At 42.1% G+C, this 19,213-nt stretch overlaps 1 protein-coding gene and 1 pseudogene across 1 annotated transcript; one reads left to right on the forward strand and one right to left on the reverse strand.

The window, feature by feature from the left end:
- LOC115161504 (glucose-6-phosphatase 2) lies at window positions 1-4,289 on the forward strand. The gene is made up of 6 exons (XM_029712480.1): window positions 1-174; window positions 1,942-2,243; window positions 2,797-2,906; window positions 3,096-3,207; window positions 3,316-3,437; window positions 3,536-4,289. Exons 2-6 carry the CDS (start codon window positions 1,951-1,953, stop codon window positions 4,045-4,047), a joined length of 1,149 nt encoding a protein of 382 aa, XP_029568340.1. The 5' UTR covers window positions 1-174; window positions 1,942-1,950; the 3' UTR covers window positions 4,048-4,289.
- Window positions 4,290-7,006: 2,717 nt separating this feature from the next.
- Window positions 7,007-8,745, reverse strand: LOC115160735 (bile salt export pump-like; annotated as a pseudogene).
- Between the last annotated feature and the right edge of the window lie 10,468 nt (window positions 8,746-19,213).

Consider the following 19,213-nt stretch of genomic DNA (forward strand, 5'->3'; position numbering starts at 1 on the left):
GGGTTAGGGTCCCCACACCGCCATGTGTCCATGTCACAGCTCCTGTTAACGGAAAACAAATGGAAGACCGAGTGAACTACCTGGTCTGCGTCTCTGAACACCTGTAAATGGAAGATAAGCCACAAATGTGTTGTCACTGACAAATACTGTCGGCTGCAACTGGTAACAGGTACAGTAAGTGTGTATTTTGTATTCGTGAAATTGACGTGATTTGAAAGTAGCGGTATATGTTTATAGAACAGTACCGCAATTGAGAACCGATTCCTGTTTACATGGAGTAACGTCATTTGTTTTGGCTTCCAGAGCCAATTCGCCCTTTTAAAACAGAACATGTAAGGTCCTACGGTGTAACGTTAGTCTCCTTTAGTCCAATATTGGGCTAGTTTAGGCCATATTATTCCCAGCTGCCGCATCCGTAAATCAAGTGTCAGAGCTTCAATTTTTCTGAAAAAAACAGCTAATCCCAGATTGTTGTAGCTTTACACTGAAATATATGAACTCATGGTTAAGCAAAGCCCAGCTAGCTAAAAACACAACACCTCTCAACTCATGAACAAACGTGGCCGACGCGATTTATGTAACAATCATTTTAGCTATAATTTTATCAAATATGGTGCATTTTGTTAGCCAACGTTAGCGTAGCAATTTTCGGATGTTCCTAGACACAGAACTCCTTTCAGATTTTCGCAGTTGTTTTCAAAATTCCGCGCTCACGGAAACAAGGACTGTGACCGCACACCGGAAATGTGTTTTTTTATATAAAATCAAAGTATCTAGTCCTTTAAGAAATAAACTCATGCAATACAAATGATAATGCACAGTATTTATCAAATTCGATGTTTATTCTTTATGTCTCGTCTCAAACCAGATATGAAAATAAAAAGGGAATGAGACACGTTTTTCCTGGTTTCTCACAATGCAACGTTTTTAGTCTCTTTGTCTGTGCTCATGAATTTGCGCCACCCTGTGGCGATATAATACATGTACCTGTAGGAAAAGCCTGTATCAACGTTATACATATCTTTTTTTACATTTTTTGTCGAGTTTATATCTGCGTCAACATACAAAATGTTCAGAAAGCATGGTGTAGTCCCTGGAGGTTGTCTGGAAAAGGGGTCTGTTAACAATTCTTCTTCATTTTCATTAGATATCCCATTGGTCTCACTGGGGCATCTGGTTGCCTTTTTCTCAGTTGGGAAAAATAAGAGCAAAACTGCTCCTTTGGGGCCCGCAGCCATTCAATGTATTTGAACTATTCCAGACAGAACAGCTGATTCAACTGGTCAACTAATCATAAAGCCCTTGATAAGTGAATCAAGTTGTGAAATATCTGGGTGTCCCAGAGGAGAGGTTCGAGAACCACTGTAGTAGGGGATGTTCACTTATCTTAGGGTAATGGTTAAAATCCCAAATTACTTTTAATAATAAACAATATAATAATAATAATAATAATAATACATATCGGGATGTTTTACTTCACAGTTGGAAACCCATTGTTGTTACAGTGCCCAATCACCCCACCAGAGAATCACTGAATGGGAAAATTATGTCATTATGTAAATGGCACCGGGGGTCAAACAGTGCATTTGCGTGCGAACACTGTCCTCAGAGGTGGCTAGAATGGCTAATATTTAACCAATAAAAGTAATGACCTGTGGACAATCTAATGTCCACACTATCATCCTGTAAACAACTCTGTGCAACATGCCTTAAAATGCTGATTTCACATTATACCAACACAATCAAACAATGTCAACCCATACACTTAGCTTTTGAATGATTTACGATGGTACATTTACATATAAAGAAGACAGCTCTCTCTCTCTCTCTCTCTCTCTCTCTCTCTCTCTCTCTCTCTCTCTCTCTCTCTCTCTCTCTCTCTCTCTCTCTCTCTCTCTCTCTCTCTCTCTCTCTCTCTCTCTCTCTCTCTCTATTAAAAAGGAGAGACTGATGTCCATGGTGCAGCATTGTAGTTGTGGCCAAGGGAGCAGCTGTCCCAGTCGTGCCAGACAGACTGAACCCCAGATGGACCTCATCCACAGCAGTGGGGTGCTGGTGATCCAGCACCTCCAGAGCAACTACAAGGACTACCATGACTTCCTTGACTTCATGTCCTCTGTGGGCGACCCTCGTAACATCTTTTCTCTCTATTTTCCTCTGTGGTTTCAGCTTAGCCAAATTGTCGGCACCAAGATGATATGGGTGGCAGTTATCGGAGACTGGTTCAACCTAATTTTCAAATGGTAAGACACCATCTGCTCACTGTGTTTAAAAAATATATATTTACACTTGTGCTGCCATAACTAGTAAAGGCAGGGAGAGATAGTGAGTGAAAGTTAAATAACATTATGCGTATTGATGCTTATAACAACATGCTCATGCTGTCTAGGGGATCAGTACGACATTGCACAAATATTTTGACAGATATAGTTTGTTTGGCATAGTATACGGAATTTGAATGTCCTTCAAACACATATTGTTATATAAATGTTATTATAAACTGGGTGGTTCGAGCCCTGAATGCTGATTGGCTGACAGCCATGGTATATCAGACTGTATACCACGGGTATGACAAAACATTTATTTTTACTGCTCTAATTACATTGGTAACCAGTTTATAATAGCAATAAGGCACCTTGGGGGGTTGTGGTATATGGCCAATATACCACGGCTAAGGACTGTATCCAGGCACTCCGCGTTGCGTGGTGCGTAAGAACAGCCCATAGCCGTGGTATATTGGCCACATACCACACCCTCTCGTGCCTTATTGCTTAAATCTGACTCTCTTGTTTTTAGGATTCTGTTTGGTCAACGGCCATACTGGTGGGTGCATGAAACTCTCTTTTACCAGAATAATTCACTCCCCCAGCTGGAGCAGTTCCACATTACCTGTGAAACAGGACCAGGTCAGTGTCATTTCCTGTCTGGCAATCATTATGATCATAAATTCTGGAGATTGAAGAATTATTCCATGTAATGGATTGCAAAATGGCAAAACTGTCTGGTGTATTGTTTTGTGAACTGAAATATATCTTTGTGAAGATCCGAATGTGTGTCATGCTTGTATGACAGATAAACCCTGTTCATTTGTATAGGCAGTCCATCCGGTCATGCCATGGGCTCGTCGTGTGTCTGGTATGTAATGATCACATCAGCACTCAACTTTACCAGACGCCTTTGTGACAGCTCAACTAAGGGGTGCCAGAGGTAGGCATATTCATGAGCATGCTGTTACTATGTTGCTTTGTGAAAGAATGTATGTGACTGTATAATGTGTGCCTCTATTAGGGCCTAAATTATCCTCAATCTTCTCAGGTTTGGGCTTGTGTGGTCCTTTTTGTGGATGGCGTTTTGGATCATTCAGATTAGTGTTGGCATCTCCAGGATCTTCATCGCCACGCACTTCCCTCACCAGGTTATCCTTGGTGTTCTAGCTGGTAAGACTTCTATTACGACCAATTCGTGTTTACATGGTGTGTGTTTTCACTTGGTAGACATTTTCACTACAGTATATATATTTTTTAATTCTCAACAGGTATACTAGTTGCTGAAGCATTTGAGCATGTTCCCTCGATCCACACAGCCAGTTTAAAAGTCTACCTTCACACTAGCTTATTTCTGTTCTCTTTTGCCGTCAGCCTTTACTTGCTCCTTAAAATGATAGACATTGACCTATTGTGGTCGATACCTAAAGCAAAGAAGTGGTGTGCCAATCCAGACTGGATCCACCTGGACACTACACCTTTTGCTGGTTTAGTGAGGAACCTGGGAGCATTGTTTGGACTTGGCCTGGCCATTAACTCTCAGATGTTCATCCAGAGCTGCAAGGGGAAGAACGGCTACAAGACTAGGTTTAAACTCATGTGTGTAGCAGCCAGTCTGACCTCTCTGCAGCTGTACGATTTCATCAAAATTCCCACTCACACAGAGATCCTGTTCTACACACTCTCATTCTGTAAGAGTGCTGCAGTCCCCCTTAGTGTGGTGGCACTCATCCCCTACTGTGTTCACTTGTTGATAGGAGACAAGGGGAGGAAATTAGACTAAATGTTTGTACATCGTCACTTGTCGCAATGATGAATTGCATTATTATGAACATAAATTGCCTGACTCCTATGGCAATTTGTTTATGGTTGTAATGTAGATATATTTTGCTAAGCTATTTACCTTGTTGGAAAATGTGGATTATAGTTTTTGCAATGTTAAATTGTATGTTACATGTACAGTGTGAAACAAGAGTGAGCTGGTGTTTTTTAAGACAAAAAAAATTAAAGTAAATTGTAAACAAAGTGTGTTTTTATCAATTTACTTTACTGTTTACCTTTACCTTTATTTAACTAGGCAAGTTAGTTAAGAACAAATTCTTATTTACAATGACGGCCTACCCCGGCCAAACCCGGATGACGCTGGACTAATTGTGCGCCGCCCTATGGGATTCCCAATCACAGCCGGATGTGATATAGCCTGGATTCGAACCAGGGACTGTAGTGACACCTATTGCAGTTCCTTAGACCGCTGCGCCATTTCACCAAAATATAGAATTCATGACAATAACAATTTACCTCATCATCATACCCATATTATTCTGGCATATACTTTACTACTAATGATAATGTAGCAAAATAAATGGTTATTAACAGCCCTGCTTTTTGCTACTGTAGTAAATACCCATCCTTATCACAGCTGTTACTGTAATGTAATAACTTAATTTATCTAAAAGTCACTCATTACAAGCCAATTTGGATGTAGGCCTATACCAAAATGTACTGCATAACATATTGTCTGATGTTCTTTGTAGCTCAGTTGGTAGAGTGTGTAACACCAGGGTAGTGGGTTCAAATCCCAGGACCACCTATACGTAAAATGTATGCAGCATTACTGTAAGTCGCTTTGGATAAAAGCATCTTCTAAATATCATATTTTATATTACATGTACCTTTTCAAGAAGACGTACATTTTCTAACAGGGTACTATCCTTAGCTTACCCCCATTATCTGTTGCTAGGAGGCTATATAGTTACCTTGCAAGTTTGGTTAGATAAATTATATAACTGTCCACTTAGTGCTTGCTCAGCCTATCCAGGCCTGAGGAGACATCTGTGATTGTGTTGTTACGTGTTAATGCTGAACATGGAAAGATTCAGCAGGCGGTTCATAATGCTGATAAATCAGCAGGTGCTTTCAGAATATGCCCGCTAATCACTTGGCAAACTGAGTTCATGGAGTACATCGTTTGTGAAATATCCTTGGCCTACTTAATGCACAAAATGATGTACAATTACTTGGTGGTTTGTGAAAGGTGTTAGCATTTACTAGCACACAATTGTGTTGGGCATTTCAACACCACAGTTCAAATGTAAACTACAGCTTCATCCAGAGGTCACCTATGACATTCAGTATTTCATACAGAATTGAGACCAAAGAGAAGTTTCCTTCATACATAGTCCATCATTCATTTATTCAGTTACACATCCATCAAATATACGGTTTGAGGTGTTCTTTTCATCAAGGACAATTTAAGACAGACACAACAGAGGACACATCAGATAAAAACCAATGCTAGATGTTACCTGTCGTTTATGGTCGCAGCACACACCATCAACACACCATCACTGTTTCTCAAGGACAACACGTTACTTCACTTTTTCCACATTTTGTTACGTTACAGCCTTATTCTAAAATGTATTAAAAAATGTTTTATCCTAAATCTACACACAATACCCCACAATGACAAAGCAAAAACAAGTTTAGACATTTTAGCACATTTCAGAAATATCGCATTTACATAAGTATTCAAAACCCTTCACTCAGTAATTTGTTGAAGCACCTTTGGCAGCGATTACAGCCTCGAGTCTTCTTGGGTATGACGCTACAAGCTTGGGACACCTGTATTTGGGGAGTTTCTCCCATTCTTCTCTGCAGATCCTCTCAAGCTCTGAGATGTTCGATCAGGTTCAAGTCCAGGCTCTGGCTGGTCCACTCAAGGACATTCAGAGACTTTTCCCGAAGCCACTCCTGCGTTGTCTTGGCTGTGTGCTTAGCGTCATTGTCCCATTGGAAGGTGAACCTTCACCCCAGTCTGAGGTCCTGAGCGCTCTGGAGCAAGTTTTCATCAAGGATCTCTCTGTACTTTGCTCTGTTCATCTTTCCCTCGATCATGACTAGTCTCCCAGTCCCTGCCGCTGAATAACATCCCCACAGCATGATTCTGCCACCCCCATGCTTCACCGTAGGGATGGTATTGTCCAGGCAATGGGCGGCGCCTAGTTTCCTCCAGACGTGACTCTTGGAATTTATGCCAAAGAGTTCAATCTTGGTTTCATCAGACCAGTGAATCTTATTTCTCATGGTCTGAGAGTCCTTTAGGTGCCTTCTACTGAGGAGTGGCTTCCGTCTGGCCACTCTACCATAAAGGCCTGATTGGTGGAGTGTTGCAGAGATGGGAGAACCTTCCAAAAGGACAACCATCTCCACAGAGTACCTCTGGAGCTCTGTCAGAGTGACCATCGGGTTCATGGTCACCTCCATGACCAAGGTCCTTCTCCCTCTATTGCTCAGTTTGGCCGGGCGGCCAGCTCTAAGAAGAGTCTTGGTGGTTCCAAACTTCTTCCATTTAAGAATGATTGAGGCCACTGTGTTCTTGGGGACCTTCAATGCAGCAGACATTTTTTGTGCCCTTCCCCAGATCTGTGCCTCGACACAATCCTGTCTCGGAGCTCTACAGATAATTCCTTCGACCTCGTGGCTTGGTTTTTGCTCTGACATGCACTGTCAACTGTGGGACCCTATATAGACAGGTGTGTGCCTTTCCAAATCTTGTCCAATCAATTTATCACAGGTGGACTCCAATCAAGTTGTAGAAACAGCTCAAGGATGATCAATGGAAACAGGATGCACTTGAGCAAAACTTTAAGTCTCTTAGCAAAGGGTCTGAACGTAAATAAGGTATCTGTTTTGTATTTTTAATATATTTGCACAAATTCTAAAAACCTGTTTTTGCTTTGTCATTATGGGGTATTGTGTGTGGACTGATGAGGATTTAATTTGTTTTTAATTCCATTTTAGAATAAGGCTGTTAATGTAACAGAATTTGTAAGAAATTAAGGGGTCTGAATACTTCCTGCCATGGACTTTGATGTTTAGTCTATAGTTACTCCACATGTATCATAAAAATGTCACATAGATGTACTTTGGTTAGTGACAAACTCCATCTCCTCGTAATGCATCCATCTCTAGGAAAATGAGGTTTAGCTGATCGGAGCCCCTGTTGTGACTAGTTTATAGTAGGTAGCTCTCTTAACCATGCGTTTCTCATGAGTCCCTCTTTCTATGACAGCGCCTTGGGACATGACGGCTATGATATCTGGGAACCTTTTCACTCTCTGTGTCCAATGCAGAGGTGGCCTCATCCAGTAGCAGAATCTTGGGGTTCCTAACTATTGCCCGAGCGATGGCGATACGTTTTATTTTGTCCGCTGGAGAGCTGGGAGCTCTGGGCACCAACCCAAGTCTCATATTTCTGAGTCAAACACAGGAATGTCCAGTACAGTATTTACAATACAATGAGAGCAAACAGTATCAGAAGATAATAACATGTTCCCACCACAATATGTTCATTTTCGACAGTCTTCACAGTATAAAGTGAAGTGGGATAGTATGACATAGAAGTATTACAAAGATGGTACCATTTCAGTTGCGCTACTCACATCTGGTAGAGTCATAACAAAGTATCGAAGATAAGCTTTCTTGGCAGCTTCAACAATCTCCACCATGCTCACGTTCCTTGTGTTAACATCATGCTGGATATTTTCAGCAGTACCGCAGTCAAACAGCACTGGTTCTTGGGAGACAATGCCAATCTGAGCCTTCAGGAAGGGCACGTTGACAGTGTGTGATGGACAGCCATCAATCAACTAAAATGAAATGGGAGCAAGGACGTGTTTATTGAAAATACAAATAAACTATGACAGGCACTGTGTCCCCCTCTGATTCCATCTACATGGCAGAACTAAGATAAAGGTCATGTAAATAGGTTGTGGCTGGTGTGGGATCTCACCCACTCTGCCCTCATCTGGATCATAGAACCTCTCCAACAGCTGCACACTAGTGGTCTTCCCACAGCCACTGCTGCCCACAAAGGTCAGGGTCTGGCCCGGCTTCAAAGACACCAGTACTCCATGTAACACCTGGATGTCAGTCTGGGTTGGATAGGTGAACTTGCAGTTCATGAATTTTAACTCCCCTTTTTGAAATCCTCCTGGAGAGAGGGCATGGCATTATTACACACCAAATTTTACTGAAAATGTCTGATTGAATAAATTGAATTTGTAATGGAAAGATTTAGACACGTTTCTCTCATCCAACAGTTTGAAGAACTGGGCAGCTGTAATCTCGCTCTGGCATAATCTGGGGCTGAACGAGAAATCTTTTCCCAGTGCCTTCCCACTGATCACAATGGCAGAGATCACTCTGGGGAACACACAACATTGGCATTAGTCTGATAATACAGTAAGCTTTTAGAACAGTTTACCGCAAATGGGTATGTTTCTGAAAATGTACAGTAAACATGGTGTTAACCTATTTGCAGTATTGTTATTCACAGGTTTTCTGTTTGTCACCGTAAATACTACATGTGCAACATTCAGCTAAAAACTTACCTGAAGACTACCAGGCAGGAACGGACTGGGAATGAAAAAGGGCCGTGGATTGTTTGACTCAGACCGGCCCACCAAAACCTCTCCCCCCCCCCAGCAATACACCACCACCCACACAACCAACACCACACTTTATGTAAACAAGATTACTGAACAATACGTATAACAATAACTTTAGTAAAATAGATGTAAAATAGAACAGGGGGAACGTGTTGCTCTTAGGAGGAGGCTGGCTAGAAGAAGCACATATTGGCACAATGGCACTGGCAGAATCTCTGGAACCATCTGACCAGTAAAATAAATAACACAGGAAGAAATGTGTTGGTGAAAAGACTGGTGAGTAGGCAAGTCATAGAATAAAATAAACATAAACATATCTCCTACCTCCTTAAATTAGCAATTTCTGCAGCAGCTCACTTCTCTCAGCAATGCCATCTATAACCAGGTCACTGTCCAGGGCCATTAAAACATCTCGCTCTGTAGCCATGAGCGTAAAAGCCTCCAGCTGTTGTTGTGATAGAGTGCTCCTGAGCCTACTGATGAATTTCAGAGTAGAGCAGCTCCGCTCGCAAGCTACCTGGGTTACTGACAGGGTAAGTAGGAACTTGTAAGCAAGGCTCAGGATATGGTATGCGTCGGTCAATAGGTTGTACGGACTAAGAATATGGTAGCAACACACTGGACATTACTTGTGAGATGAACAGCTCTTGTTCATCATCTCCACCTCGTCTTCATTTCCTTCAGGTCCATGATCATCCATAGTCCTGGTTGTGTATTCTTCAAATCTCGATTGTTTTAACCTAGTCCACTGTTCTGCCAGACTCATGAGCTCACTCTGTAAATTGGCCACCGTTGCTCTGCTGTCAAATTTGATCAAACATTTGCTTAGTTCTTGAAGGGCTGTCTGTGGAAGGGCACTGGCCCTGTATGTTAGCTGACTAAAGTTTTTAGGGTCCAGAAGGGCCAGGTCGGCATACAAAGTTCCATTACTCAGAAATCGCCGATGGATGCTATCTATAACTGTATCCAGAATTTGATTATGGACACCAATCCAATGCACTCTCTGCCCCAGTAAAAGTCTCATCTTGTGCCATCTCTCCAGGCATGGTTTTCTTCTTTCAAGCCCTTTCGTTGGCAGAGTGATCTCTAACTCCAGCTCTGTTTCCTCGTCCCCTTCCTGCAACTTCCTGTTGGCCCACTGAACAAATGTGTCTGCAGCTGCCTTGACTTTTTCAAAATCTTTTGCCATTCCATTCAGCTGCTCCTCTGTAGACACAACCATACGATGCGCAGACAGAATGTCCATTCCACTTGTTTGAAGATATTTTGAGACTGGTAAGGTGACCTGGAATATTCTGAGGAATATCTGAGCTTTAAGTATTGTTTCATACTTCAGCAACCCCTCAATGTATCCTTGTGCCTTGACCCGGGCAGTAGCGTTGATGTTTTTCTGATCTTGTATGGTTGAAAGAGTGAGAAGGACATCAACATACAGACAGACCCCTTATCTGGATTTCCAAAAGCTCCGAAGACCTTCTTTAAGGCACTGTCTTTAGCCCACCAGCATGTCTCTCCAATTGGAGCAAGACGTCAGTGTCTTGGGTCCTTGCTCTCCTTCTCCCAAATGTTCATCCTCTGGTAGGATTCACAGAAGAACACAGCTATGTTGTTAATTTCACCACAGCCACAAGCCTCTCATGGATGACGTTTGTCACATATCTGACTATGACAGAGCATTATTGACATTGTGTTGTAATGTCCTTCGCAGTGTCAATCTGGACTGAAAACATACCAACTTCCTGGATTTAACTTGCTATGGTGGCCTGCATTGTGTGTTGGATTGTGGTAATGACGGTATCGATGTTAGTCTTTGATAATAGAGTGATTAGAGAACCTCTGCCCCCTCTTAACCCAGACTCGTGCAGTTTTTTTTATTTTCTCTATGCAGATGCTCTTTCATACACAGGTTGTATTTTCCCAGCATAATTATCATCTCTAAAAATATGCAATGGTCAATGCTGCTGTCATCTAGCGTATAAGCTGCTTCAGACTGCATGCCTCTGTGGCTCAGACCCTTTTTGCCTATGACTTTAACAACATCTATAATGCGATATAGCACTTGCCTTCTTCTGCGCACTTGCGCTCCGTGAGCAAACATCTGACTGCCTGTCACGTCCTGACCAGCAGAGGGTGTAGTTGTGTAGTATTTTGGTCAGGACGTGGCAGAAGATGTCTGTGTATGTTTGTTCTGGGTGTTGTGTTTCTATGTTGGTCTGTGTGGCTCCCGATCAGGGACAGCTGGTTATCGTTGTTCCTGATTGGGAGACATATATTTAGGAGTATGTTTGTCACTTGGGTTTGTGGGTGGTTTTGTTAACACTGCTATGATTTTGTAAGGAGCCTGCTAGCATGTCTGGAGTCGTTCGTGTTTATTGTTTTCTGTGTATACTTTGCTCTAAAATAGTAAAAAGCTGAGTATCCACATTCCGCCTGCGGTTTGGTCAATTCAACACGGCAACATTTATGACAGAACCACCCACCTAAACAAGACCAAGCAGCGGAAAAAGGAGAGGAACACTGAGTATATGGACTATGGTGAAGAATGGACATGGGAACAGATTATGGCCTGAGAGGGCCCATGGCGAAAGTGGAGTGACGACTGGGAACGCTACCGGGGAACACGACTGGCGAGGAAGCCGGAGAGGCACCCCCAATAATTTTTTTTGGGGGGGCATACGGGTAGTTTGGCTAGGCCTAAGAAGAGCCATAAGCCAGCTACCCGTGAGTATATGGAGGAGCGCACCGTGTTTCGCTGAGGTGCGCACTGTCTCGCCCATACGCACGCACAGTCTGGTGTGTGCCATTCCCAGCCCCTCGCAGATGCTGTGCTAGAGTGGGCATCCAGGTAGGAGGATGCCTGCACAGCGTGTCTGGTCACCGGTACGCCTCCTAGGACCAGGCTACCCTACTCCCTCTCTACACACGGCAACCATCAGGCCCCTGCACAGCCCAGTTCGCCCTGTACCAGCCCCCCGCTCGTACAGGGCTGCTAGTTCCATCCAGCCAGGACGGGTTGTGCAGGCGGTGCGGTCAAGGCCACCTGTGCGCCTCCATGGCCCAGTCTTTCCCGTTCCCGCCTCTCGTGCTAACCCGGAAGTGAGGACCTCCAGTCTGGCACGACCAGTACCAGCAACCTGGACCAAGCTTCCCATTAGTCAGCCTAGTCCTATTCAGCCTGTTCCTGCTCCTGGCACTAGTCCTGGGGTGCGTGTATCCAGCCTGGTACCTCCTCTACCAGCCCCACGCATCAGGCATCCAGTGCGTCAGCCCAGCCTCGAGAGCTCGGCACCAGTGTGCAGTCCAGAGTATCCGGCACCAGTGTGCAGTCCAGAGTATCCGGCAACAGTGTCTAATCCGGTACCGAAGGAGTCTGCCTGCGACCCGGAACCGGGTGAGTCTGTCTATGATCAGGAACTGAATAAGTGGATAATTAACTATGAATTAACTGAGTCTGCCTACAGTATGGAACTGAAGGAATCTGCCCACGATCCACAACGGAGTGAGTCGGTCTACGACCCGGACCCCAATGAGTCTGCATACAACCTGGAGGGCAGGAGGCCGGAACCAGAGCCACCTCCAGGATAGGTGGGTTGGGGAGGGGGGGTGTTGACAGCAGCCACCCTCCCTTCCCTCCCTTATTGTTTAGGGGGTATTTGTTTTTGTTTTGTTGTGGTTTTTGGGGATTTTTGTGGTTTCTTTTTTAGGTGCTTTCGGGGTATGCACCTTTGGGGGGGTACTGTCACATCCTGACCAGCAGTTGGTGTAGTATTTTGGTCAGGATGTGGCAGAAGATGTCTGTATGTTTGTTCTGGGTGTTGTGTTTCTATGTTGGTCTGTGTGGCTCCTGATCAGGGACAGCTGGTTATCGTTGTTCCTGATTGGGAGTCATATATTTAGGCGTATGTTTCTCACTTGGGTTTGTGGGTGGTTGTGTTAACACTGCTATGATTTTGTAAGTAGCCTGTCTGGAGTCGTTCGTGTTTTCTGTGTATACTTTGCTCTAAAATAGTAAAAAGATGAGTATCCACATTCCGCCTGCAGTTTGGTCAATTCAACACGGCAACATTTATGACACTGCCAATGAACAGGCTCTCAATGTTACCTTTGGAGGACCTTAGAAAGTAGACCTCAGCATAACCTCTATGCATAATGCTCTTCTCATGCTCTTCCACTCTCTGATGGATATGCTTCCAGTCTGCCATTCCATTCATGAAAGGGCTGTTCTCTGTGGGCTTTGCAAATGCCATACAAATGAAGTAGAATAAAGCATGGTTCACTTCACTGTCTGACGGCCACTTCCTGTTGGTCCCATCTTTGCAAAAGAAAACCTTCTGCACCACAGACTTTTCCCTCTTTTGTTGGGGGTGGAAACTAAAAAAAAAACATATCTAGGTCCCCTGACTTCTGCCTAATTAAATAATCAAAAATTGGGGTGGCAGTGGCATCCTGGCTCTGGTTCAGTCTACATCTGTCCACTGCAGATGCACTATCCTCAACCTGGATGAATAATTAGTATATTAAAACATAAAATAAAAAGTATAATGTTAGTATATTCATATAATACACTTTCTACCACTAGTATAATATTAATTCCAATTGGACAATACAGCAGTGAAATATACAACCAACATTTATAATTTTTGTAGGTTTTGTTCCGTCATTAAATCCTTTTGTAAGGAAAATGGTCTACATTGGTGGTTAGTCTCTAATTTGTTAACGCTAAGTACTAACTTGTCAGTAATCATAACTATTCATGCATAACAATGAGTTCAACATTTCCAAAGTTTGCTGTAGCACGTCAACCTTTATTTAATGTCCCGCCCCATCCAGGCTGTGATTGGTCGGTTCACGAAAAGTGACATTAACGAGCGCTTGTTTCAACAAAAGGCACCTGATATAAGTAAATAGCCAGCTAGCCAAACCCAAACATTGCTTATCTCATCCCTATTGTCTTCTGTCTTACCGCTTCAGCTGCAAAGCTTTGACTAACAGTTGAACTGGTATCGCTGGGCTCAATGGGCTGCTCTCTCTGCTGCCAGTGCCTTCAGGCTCACTCGGCTGAGATGATTGACTGGTAAGGGCGCCAAATGAATATTTTGTTATTTTAAACCATTTGGCTGCATCAGCCTCAAGGGACTTCAACCTCTTCTCTTTCCGCTTTTCAGCACCACCTTTACGTTTTTTTCTCCTTTTGTTTGTCCATCTGCTCCACTCCATTATTTATCCAAATGTCACCACTTAACAGAGATGGGAAAGGGGCGGGGCCCAGGTAAAATTAGAATGGACTAGACCAAAAATAATTGGCTGGGAGAGAGAGGATGACAGATGTAATACCCAACCGCGGTGGCAGTGGGCCGGCAGCCCACTCGCCTGGGCCAGTCAGACACACAGCACTTGGTTATTTTTATTTAAGCGGGGGCTGGGGTTATTTATGTTTTGCGTTGCATCGGTCCCAATTGTCAAGCGGCCCACCGGGAAAACTCCCAGGGCTCCAGATGGCCAGTCCGTCATTGCCACCAGGTGATGTAATCCTTCACAGCTGACCAGATAGCCTCCATATCTAAATGAGGCAGCATACACCATAAAGATAACACACTGAGCAAAGGCAAAACAGATGCCATAGATATTGTCCTTCTTCTTGGCAGATTTATAGGGAGCCTCCAGCTGCTGTTCGTATGTATTCAAATATACGCTCCCCATGACCATCCTTACGACAGAGAATAACACTCTCTAGACTAGTGCCTCGCTTAACGTTACAGAAGTATTCTAATAACCCATTTAAGGACCTTTATTAAATGAATAAACCCATAATGGAGTGTTTAACCACCTGGCATGCTGCTTCCACTGCCTTCTTATACCTCATTTTGGCTTGAAAGAACCCAGACAAGCCAACCAGTGGTAAAAAGCACATCACCACCAAGCTTAACTTTCAGCTGAAGTAGAACGCAATGTTGTTCAAAGTGTTCACAATCATCCCAATCTGTGATCCAGTTGCCTAGAGAGGAAATACTATTCATTCCCATAGTTCATGTATTTTCTAGAATTCTGGCCTTACCCAGTCAATGGTATCAAAGATTGTCATGGCTGCAGCTGGACCTGAGGCGAAGGCTTCCAGGCAGGGAGAGGCCTGACCCAGGTTCATAGCTGCCATAAGAACCACGAAGAACACCTGGAGACCAAAATACAAGCCAACATATCCTTACATTTTCACCAATCATAGTATAATGTATTGGATACATATTTATTATACGGTCATCTGAGTTACCATACGTGGATAAGAGTACTCTTACAGCAGCATCAGGGGAGATCTATTTGATTTCTTTGACCAGTTTAGAAACATACCGGAATGCCAAAGCATAGCAGAGGAAGATGACACACCACAGGTATCCTTGAAACACTCCAACGATCGTCCCCTTTTTCACACCCCAGTTCTGAGCCTCAATACGTTTTTTGTCACACCTGTTCAAATGTGAAATGCATTTTTATAACTCATTTCAAGTGCCAAGACATTGAAGTCCGCAGGGAGGGATAAGGTTCATTTGACGAGTTTCTCACAGCAGGATTATAATTAACTGACATTTTTGCAAGGGTTGATACATTATTTGTTAGGGCAAATCAAGTCTGACATTTTAAAGTGTAAATTAAACTACAAAATGTATGAGCTTTAAAAAAAATGTAATACACTACTCATTTGCATTTCCTGCAACAACATGGTGATCGAATGAAGATCCTGTACAGTATTTCAAGTTACCCTCTCCTCCAAAGGCTGCCACTGTTCTGATGGATGACAGTACCTCATCAGCTACTGACCCTGCCTTGGCATAGGCCTGGAGCTCCCGACCTGTCGGTCTGGCAACAGCCTGAGGAGTCAATGAGTGGAGAACACTTCACAACGTTCCCACATTCAAACCAGACTGGTTTATCCATAGTACATTTCACACATCACAACGTCCCAGAGAATACAGAGGTGGTGTGAGACTACCTCACATACAGACTCAGAGGCTGTTACATCCAAAAACAGAATGACCATCACTAAATTGAGGAATTTAATACATTGTATTCAACCCATCACACCATGGCCATTAGCCCAGCAGCAAGTCCTATAAGTGGGCTTACTGTGATGACCACCAGGGTCAACTTCCATACTCTGATGAACCCCACCATGAAGCTGAAGATGAAAGTGGAGATCCTCTCGATGAAGATAGACACCTGATCAGCTATAGCATCGCTGATCTTGTTGATGTCAACAGAGGTGAGAGAACATGTTCAAAATAGTGAACCGGTTAAAATGGGTCAAACCCTAAATGTGAGAGGTTTTTATAGAAACGTCTTTCAGGAATGCCCTCAATTGTCCACACATCTCTGTAGAAAATAACCCATGGGTTTACTCTGATATCCTAGTGTTTCATTCTCCAACTGAATTGCAGTCAAACCAGCCAATCTACATTCTCATGATCTTCCTAAAGTAAGTTTTCCTGATTCTCTGGATCTGTCTGGTAGAAGCAGATACCCAGAGGACAATCTACACAGAGCAGGGTTCAATGCATGTTTAAAAGAACAGTTGTAGATGAATTAACCTATTAAGATTGCAAAACTCAGTGGAACGAAAGCACTTTGAGAATGAAGTTGAACCCACTTACTTGGAAATAACTAACAATTAAATATTCTATTCCAATACAAACACAGTAATATGCAAACATGGTCATCTGTGCTTCAATATCCACCCTGTAAAAAATAATAGATGCTTATGTATGCTGTATATATTTTTATAAACAGTTTGTGATCCAGGACCTTCAGCTTCAGCGTGGACAGTAATATGAATAGATCAAAATAGAATCTAACTTTCCAACCTCGATGCAGGAGTAAAATATAATTGAAAAGTGTCAACTCACCCACAGAAGACCGTTGCGTTCTCTGCTATTTCATATAATGAACCAGGTGATGTTGTATCCTTCCATGTTGCAAATTGAAACCGTATCAAATAGAGGGGTTGCATTATTATTTTTTAAATAAAAGGAGGTATAATATTATGCAATCATAGCATAAAAAGTCATTCATAATAATAATGAATAAAAATGTAAAGATAAAAAAAATTAACAGTTGAAAGAATCCAACACCCAAGAGCTTTTCTTTACATCTCTGCAATCAATACAATCAAATAAGAAAAGCTCTTGCATGGTGATGATGTAAGTTTATATGATACTTTCATGATGATAAAAGTGTATACCAGTATGATAGATATCATGCTAAGAAGAACCATACTATTGTTTCGATTCCAATCAAAAACAGACACTTAACCTTTTTCATTCTCTGTTCAAAAAGAGAGGTCAAAGTTCAATTGAAACTTTTTAGGAAGAGATCAAGAACATAATTTCAACTCTTGCTGGGGCATAATCATGTTTATATTATGGCATTTGTGGCATAACAGGAAGAAATGGGCCACTTACCTTCTTCTCGGTCTGGTTTTGTTTGTCAATAACCTTTGTCAGTGTTCTCCTGTAGAGAACCTTTTTCAGGTAAATAGGATCCTTCATTTATGTAGCCTTCATCCTGACATGCACCTCCTCACTGGGCCTAATGGGAAAGAAGGGTCATTTTAGCGCAGATACTTCTTCACAAACACCCACAGAATACATTCACTGTCTATATTGTACTGTGTGCTGTAGGGAACAGTCTGTGCTGCCATCCAAATGTGACTTCCACGATAACACTTTTTGTGGGATAAAATATATAACAAAATTATCTTAAAATCTTTGGAATTCAATATTGTGTAATCTGTTTGTCATGACCACGGACTGTACACGACGTGCTGGGAATTAGGACTTTTGGACTATGAAGGACTTGATACCATAAGAGGCATTGAATAAGTCCTTAGGGCTCTATAATATGGACAAAACATTTGATAATTGAAAGTCATTTTATTGAATAGAAAAAGGAACTACCCTGACAAATTCTGAACCATTTTTTAAAAGATATAAACATATAAATTACAGTACATGAATGGAAAAATAGACATACACAGACAATATCAGTTTAGAGAGTTACTAACAAGTTCCACACATGCATAATAAAGAGCATAATACCATAATACACAAGAAAATGCAAACAAAATAACATGTAGACTATAGATATGGAAATATCCAATGTCTACCATAAAAATCCACTTCAGCTGCGTAGAATAATAATCATTTATCATATACGCTCTCCTCCCTATATTAGTATAGAAGGATAAGCAAACCATAACATACCTGCTTGTCCTGTCAAGGACTCATCTGATCTCCTACACGCCTTTGGTCACTATTGACAATTAAGAATCCCTCCTACAAGAGGAATTCTCAGTGTACACCTCTTCCACTATTGTCCCTTCTATTATATAAGAGTTCTGACAGTACAATATTTCTAACTAAAGAGCCTTTGTGAGGCAAAGGTACATTCAATGAACCAATGAGTTAATATAAGTAAATGTGTTGTTTAACCATGAATTGATGAATATGAGCATTACTCCACACCTGTCTGACTATTTGTTCTCTTAGAAAGATTCAGGTGTGCAGTATATGCTGTACTTTTTATAAATACATTTGAATAAACTTGAATACTGAATTAAAATGGCCTCTTAAATAATATGGGATGAATGTTCAATGAGGTGGTAAATATGAATGCAGTAAAATACAATTCTATCAACATTATTCCTATGTAAGTAAACAGTTGGGTTGTTTAAAGAACTTCTGTTCTGGTGATAGGCGTGTATCACCCGTATGTCATCAGCGGAACGTTGTAAAATGAGTATGACCTGAAGGTCAGTCATCAGTCTGTACAGCTCATTCACCCAGAGCCAACATATACCAGCACTACCTACCAAACCAGAATGGTAAGCCTACAGTAGCCATGGTGCAGTAGGCAATCATTTCAACTCGTCATGTAATCTACCTTTCATTATGTTTTTAAATACATGTTTCAGTCATCCATATAATAAATTGCTTGCAAATCAAACTTTTGAAATGAACGTGCAGAGTTTGTGGTCTAGTGGTAACTCTCACACATATTCTACTCTCCCTGGCTGGTCAGCTGGGCTTCAACCCTGTCTCCACCTTTGCTATTTTTTTCCTACCTGCCTGCCTCTCCACCTGTCTTTATAAAATGTTTAATTATATATAAATAAAACTCTTGAAATTAATAACTGGTTTCCAGCTGTCATATAAGTGGGCTCCTGAGTGGTGCAGTGGTCTAAAGCTCTGCATCTCAGTGCTAGAGGTTGTCACTACAGACCCTGGTTCAATACTGGGCTGTATCACAACTGGCTGTGATTGGTGGTGCACAATTGGCCCAGTGTCGTCCGAGTTAGGGGAGGGTTTGGCTGTTATTGTAAATAAGAATTTGTTCTTAACTGACTTGCTAGTTAAATAAAAGGTAAAAATAAAATGTAGTTGCACAGCCTGCCTTGTATTTATATTTCTGACCAATTTTTTATTGCATTTACATATTTTGGGGGGGAATTGTTGT

This window comes from Salmo trutta, chromosome 24 (genome assembly GCF_901001165.1).
Source record: "Salmo trutta chromosome 24, fSalTru1.1, whole genome shotgun sequence".
In the NCBI taxonomy this organism is placed as follows: Eukaryota; Metazoa; Chordata; class Actinopteri; order Salmoniformes; family Salmonidae; genus Salmo; species Salmo trutta.